The sequence below is a fragment of the Cornus florida genome, unplaced genomic scaffold (genome assembly GCF_030987335.1).
Source record: "Cornus florida cultivar Cherokee Brave unplaced genomic scaffold, ASM3098733v1 CherokeeBrave_3.0.0_Hap2_Chr03, whole genome shotgun sequence".
NCBI lineage: Eukaryota > Viridiplantae > Streptophyta > Magnoliopsida > Cornales > Cornaceae > Cornus > Cornus florida.
In genome coordinates this window covers 42,757,937-42,764,609 of record NW_026775573.1, presented here as the reverse complement: position 1 = coordinate 42,764,609, position 6,673 = coordinate 42,757,937, and the positions used below count along the sequence as shown (strand labels likewise).

At 37.4% G+C, this 6,673-nt stretch overlaps 1 protein-coding gene across 1 annotated transcript; it reads right to left on the bottom strand.

Annotated features, from left to right (window-relative positions):
* Positions 1-1,152: 1,152 nt before the first annotated feature.
* LOC132300371 (anthocyanidin 3-O-glucosyltransferase 2-like) lies at positions 1,153-3,043 on the bottom strand. Its single transcript, XM_059797409.1, has one exon. The coding sequence runs from the start codon at positions 2,883-2,885 to the stop codon at positions 1,428-1,430; it is 1,458 nt and encodes a 485-aa protein (XP_059653392.1). The 5' UTR covers positions 2,886-3,043; the 3' UTR covers positions 1,153-1,427.
* Between the last annotated feature and the right edge of the window lie 3,630 nt (positions 3,044-6,673).

The window sequence follows — 6,673 nt, the reverse complement described above, 5'->3', positions numbered from 1 at the left end:
GTAGTCGTTCAAGTATTTGAGTTACATTATACAATTGCAGTTCTAATTATCAATAGAACTACCCTTGTCAACTATAGTTGTTATATTTTTATTTGGCATGATGGTTCTCTTTGGCCTGCATAGAATTTTTTGTTTCTTCTTTTTGGTTATTGAAACTTCAAGCCCGTGTATACGTCGGACTGATTTAAATTTTGCACAAGGAAACGCTGTTGTTAACAATGTCAGCCAAACATATTTTACGAACAACACAATATAGAATTTAAGCTTCTTTTAGTACAACTAAATTTGAAGTTTGAGTGGAAAACAATGCACTAGAATATCTCATTTAATCTTGAATTATAAGAGAAGATTGAATAGAAATAGTTAATTTGACTCGGATTTGAATCAGTCCATTGGATCTATAAGTTTTTGGGTGAAATTGTTTCCTTTTAAATCTCAGATTCGCAAGGGTGATTGATCTTTATAATTTTTTTTTTTTTTTAACAGGGCTATGACATTAAATAAAATAGAATGAAAAATATAAGATACCGTAAACATCCCTAAATAGTTGGGAAGAGACTTTGTTTGGTATTGCTTTACTCTTTCTTGTGTTTGCTGTCCAACTTAACTTGTACTTTAATTTCAATATTTTCACGATAGCTTTAGTACTCTGTTATGTCCTTATGTAGTGAATTTGTTTCTTCCGAGTTCTATATAATTGGAACCAAAGTATCTAAGTATCTAGGAGAGGGAAAAGATGTAAAAGAATGATATCTTTAGAAGGTGAAGAAGTACCACGGTAGTAATTGGAACCAAAATATCCAGGAGAGGGAGAAGATGTAAAAGAATGGTATTTTTAGAAGGTGAAAAAGTACCGCTAGATTACAGCCGTAAAAGAGTGCTATTTGTTTAAGAGTATTTTGTGCTGTCTTTGTTCTGATGTAAAGCAAGACCGGAAAATAAAAGTTAGGTCCACACTATCAGATAAATCTGCACGTGCTTTTAAATGTATTATATACAAGCCACATTATCAACATTATCAAAGAATTTATATAACGTGTTTACAGGCACATAACTAGACTTCTCCTCCCCTCCATGTTCGTGTGTGTGTGTGAGAGAGAGGTTAACTTTCTGGAATATTGACCTTTGCTTTTCATGTGATTGGTCATCTCATAATGGGAAAATACTTCAATACAATAAGATTAGCAATAATTGCAATATATATATATACACACACACACATCGTATACAAGTATGTGGCCAATGTTAATATATCTTTTATTGAAACAAAACTGATGATGCATGTGATAGATCATTACTGATTTAACTTCCTATTTTGGACTTCCAATGCAGCTCATGGAGAACCTGATTCTAGTTGAAAAGAAGTGAAGACCACCAACCATCGAACTTGGAAAAGTGTATTTCTATGCACTGATCAGAGGCGTCCTTTATTCATGTTCAACGGATTTTTGAGTGTGGAACTCCATATTCTTAATCACGTCCTCAATCAGACATCCCAGAGAAATGTAGGATGACCCACCCTCCGTCATGGCTTCTCTGCTCTTTTCTTTCATCTCATTCACCTTCTTCCTAATTTCCCCGTCCATCATAACTTTTCTTATCCCGGTCTCTATCTCCTTCGCCGTCAAAGGCTCTTGCTTGATATCTTTACTCACATTTTTCCTATAGTCCATCTTGATCTCCACTGCTAGCCCCAACTCTTTCACCATTTCAAAAGCATTGATTTGCTGCTCTGCGTACAGAGGCCATGCCGCTATGGGCACTCCACACCACACGCTCTCCAAAATAGAATTCCACCCGCAGTGTGACACAAACCCTCCCACCGCAGGGTGTGACAGCACCGCCACTTGCGGCGCCCAACCAATCACTTTCCCCATCCCCGCCGTTCGCTCCAAGAAGCCCTCCGGCAGGACTTCCTCCGGATTCTCGTATTCCCTTGGGGCCTCTACCTTTCCCTTCGGTGGAGGCTGACGCAGGGACCACAAGAAACGGTAGCCAGTGTGCTCTAGTGCATCAGCAATCTCTTTCACCTCTTCCTTACCGAAGCTTCCCATACTCCCAAAGCACAAGAACACCACTGATGACGGTGGTTGATCGTCGAGCCAGCTCATAATAGCATCGGATCGGTGGTTCCCCTCACCATTCTTGAGGTTGAATATAGGTCCCACCGGGTAGACTGGCGGGGTCTTCCCGTCAGATAGGGACCTCACTGCATAGGATTCTAGCTCAACGAACGTGTTGACCAAGATGCCCTTAGTCCGTCTGAACATTTGGGCATGTCTTAGGAACAACCTGCACTCATCTTGGTTGTCCAGCACCACAGAAGGCAAGACCTTAGACGGAAATGAATTGGCAAAACACGGAAGTGACAACTCAGAATCCGAGTCCTTGAACTGAGTAACGTCTTTGCTTTGGTCATCTTGGATGGACTGGAGATGAAACATGAGACCAAGGAAACCAGCACTGGAAGTGAAGTAGACGTAGGTTGGGACCCCCAGCTCGTCGGCCACATCAATCACGCCGCTGCAGAACATGTCAATAACGAACCCGGCTAGCCTATTATTGGTTTCGATTCCGGCAGCAACATCTCTCACTTGAGTCTTGTTGGTTTCTATAAGGGCGGCAAGAAAGTGGAGAACGGACTTGGACAAGAGTTCTGAATTTGATTCGTCGTAAGGAAGTTCCACGAAGCGTATGCGTGAGTTCAGGTCTTCAGACATTGGTTGGGAAATGTTTGTGTTGTAATCGAAGGGCGACTTCATTATGATGACTGTAATGAAGAGCCTCTCGTCGCGCCGGATGAGGAGGTTGGCCATCTCGAGCGCCGATGTGAGGTGACTGAATCCGGGCGAAGGGATGAACAACAGCTCTGCTACTTTCTTCATTCTTAGTTTTTTTTTTTTTTTACTACTACAATATGAGAAGAAGATGAACTTTTGTTTATGATTTATGGTTGATATAGGCTTTCTAGTACAGAGTTGCGAATATCTCCAAGCACCATCAAAAATATTGAATGATTGGAGATAGAGAGTGCAAGTGGTGTAATGATGGGCTTTGCTGGCTGAGAAACGGACAGAGCATTAAAAAAATCCAATCCAATCAATTCCAGATCTACAAAACCATTAAAAGGCACAACAAAGAGAATCAATAACGACGGGATGGTATAATCGAATAGATATTGCACGTGCCAAGCACACTTTATACAAAAACAGGGGGATAAATTGTTATATGGTTTAATACTAAGAGAAATTTTTTTAATGTGCTTGTCGGACTGTGCACGGGGCCACTGTTTATATCTACACGTTCACAATTATTATGTGCCTGGTGCACTAAACACATTGAAATTATTCTGCTTGAATTATATGTTCTTTATCAAATCACAATAAAAAATGTATTAGTTTTATTTTTTTTTTTTTACGTGTCATGTTATGATTGGTCAAGATATCATATAATAATTTTTTGAAATGAAGTTTAAGAATTATTTAGTTACAGACCATATAATAATTCATGATAATTTTTTTTATATATTATATATATGTACCTCAATGAAATATGATTATATCAATTTATTAAATTTTATTATTTCCGCTTTTTTAAATTGATATATATATATTTTGATAATGCATTTCAAAATCTATTTCAAATAAATGAAATAGTATAATTAGTAGCCAGCGACAAAATATGGTAAAGGATTGGGTTTCAAGCCTTGTGTCTTAGATTTTCTTTCATGTGATAAGATCATAAAACCCTATCATTTTGCCCAAAGCCCATCAAGTGGGACGCACTTCACATGCATGGTGTCACTTGCATTGGAAAGGTGGCTTTTGCTTGATTGAAAAGGGTGTAACCTAATTAAATAGGATTTGTTTAGATTTGCCTCCTCAAAAAGTGAATTCGGTAATTCACAAAGAAATTTCTAAGATTATAGGATTAATTTTTGTGACACCCTTGATATTTGGACAAGGATCACGTTGATACAATTTTTGCAATTTGTTTTGATTCACTTCCTCAAAAAGTGAATTCGGGAAATCACGAAGAAATTTCTAAGATTATAGAATTGATTTTTGTGACACCCTTGAAATTTGGACAAGGATCACGTTGATACAATTTTTGCAAAAAAAATATAGAATCCTTATCAACAATCAAAAATTAGCATTTTACCTCTCTAAACTATAAAATCAAGCAAGTCAATATCACAACTATCAGAAACGTGCATGTTGGCCTCCTGCTAGTCACTTCCGGCACATTTTCGGTCGACGCCATTGTACATTTACTAAAATGCCCATTATAGTATTTAAAAAAAGATAAATAAAACTAAATTTGTGAAATACCTTCAATATCCCTCATGCTATATATATGCCTCTTATATTGCTAAAATTGTTAAAATTTCAAAGGATTTTAGTTGAGAGGCATTAGGTGCTTAGAGAAGAGAAGAGGCAAGGTCGCGATGCTAGGGTTTGTGAGTGCGATTGTGATTTAGGGGCTCTGAACTATGATTTCTAAGGTTTCTTTTTTTTTTTTTTTTGGGGGGGGGGGGGGGGGGGGGGTGGGGAGATTGCTATGATTGGAAGAGTTTAAAAATCATGATCACCGGTAAGGAAAATTTTGCTATGATTGCCCTCGATAAAGAATTGTTCATTTCTCGTGGTGTTGAAGAAATCAAGAAGACAGAGGAAGTCAAAGCCGAAACAGAGTACCCTCGAGTTTAGCAATTACCTACCTGTAAGTAAAGTCTTTGTATCACCGGAAAAGTTTCTTCTCCTCCGGAGAAACAAGCCTAAATTAAACTATTCGCGATTTCAGGCTAATTTTCTCCGTATTACAATGATATAATAAGTTTATGCTATCAGATTCGTGATCTCTTATATCTCTTTCGCTTCTTCTTCGATTTCATTTGCTTCAATAGCAGGCAAATTGGTTCCGTACAACTCCTCAACCTCCTTTGAATCACATTTACCTTCTGAGCTAGCTCTTCTCATGAACGACAAATCATCAAAGGGACATTATTGCTTCATTAATTTCATTTATGTTTTCTCTTTGTGTATGCAATTATGTATGTATATAAATATATTTGGTGTCTTAAGTTGAGAAGTACTGTTATGGAACTATCCTTTTAAGGAGATTGAAATGAAATCCTAACTTTGTTTATTTATTATTTTTCTTAATTAAAGGTATGACAATTGATTATCAAATCAATGTGTACAGAGCAACCATTTTTAAAATATGTTTTTAAATAAGAGAATTAAAAACTTTAATTTAGTTATAAGAAAATACTAGTAATTATTTGTTTTTTGTGATCCTTTAAATTCCTAATTATAGAAGTTAAAATAAATTAGCACATATAATACTAAACACCTAATTGCACCTAAACTTTTTACTTCATATGTGTTTGTTAAAACGAATAGAAAAAGCTTCTTACAGGAAAAAGGGTTATTACAGTCACATTGAAGAGCAATTTTGCAAAAGCTAGAGTAGTTGGCTGGAAAGTAGCCAGACAGGGGGCAAGTTGCACATTTTTTTATAGTTGTGGTACTGACTTGTGTAGTTCAGGGGGTAAAATGCTGATTTTTATAATTGAGGGGGGGTTTATGCTTTTTTGCCTACAACTTTCAAAAATCATTATCACCAAATTTTACTTTTTCATCACTAACACCCTTAAAAATGGGACAAAAATCCGTTCCAGTGCGCCTCTCAAGACTTTGTTCAGTGAGGATCTAATTGCTGAGATCAAACCAACCTTAGCTCCTTTGCCATGTCAATGCCTACTTGGATCCATCTCAGCGCCTAGTCAGCAAGTTAGTGAACAAAGTTATTAATTGTAGGGGAAAAAATATCACTGTCCAATTAAAGTCAACCACCTCATCAAGATGCATTTTTTCACCATAATTCTCTTGGGCTACCTGACCTTGAAAGCCCAATGAAGTAAGCCTAGTGTGAGGAAAGATTTCCTTTCTCATCCCAACAAGTAAGCATGCCAATTGCCCATCCCCCGCCTAATTCATAATCCGCCATGGAGAAAACCCACCTGTGTAAATTCACTGACCACTATAATTGCAATTATAGTAGGGTTCCTATGTGGAAGAGTGTTGAACCGAGAGGGGGGGGGGGGTTTGAATTGGTCAAACCATCTTCAAATGAAGCTAGAAAATAGCATAAAACAAGTATAGACTGCAAAGCAACAGGTTTTACAAGGAAACCCTTTCAATTAGGGAAAACCTTGGGTCTTGGCCTCAGCCAATGCAAGCATCCACTAGTTGTAAGTAAGCTGTTACACACTCAGCTGTCTCACACTCTGCACACACCCTTGTATCAGATGTAGACACCAGTTTTCACATACTTCACTTCACACACTAGCTCAACAAAGTGTATACAAACACTCCCCCTGTCCTAGGCAACCCTGCCAGGACCAAACAAGCACTCTAAGCTCACCATATACATTATAACAAATGTAAAACAACAATCACAAATCCTCTCTTCAATTGAAATGAAACTGACAACTCAGAATTTCAATTTACCACTTCATAATACCAATTTTTCAGCACTTATGTCTTGAGGGGTAAAAAGGTAATTTCCTTTCGAGATTAATTCAATAGCTTCATACTCAGTCTTCATTCACTGTAGTACTCATGTTCGTGACTTTTAATCACTGAAGTGCAGCTTGAGTTTAGCATAT

Excerpts from the sequence above, each read along its gene's own strand:
- LOC132300371 (XM_059797409.1), bottom strand. The coding sequence starts at position 2,885 with ATGAAGAAAGTAGCAGAGCTGTTGTTCATCCCTTCGCCCGGATTCAGT.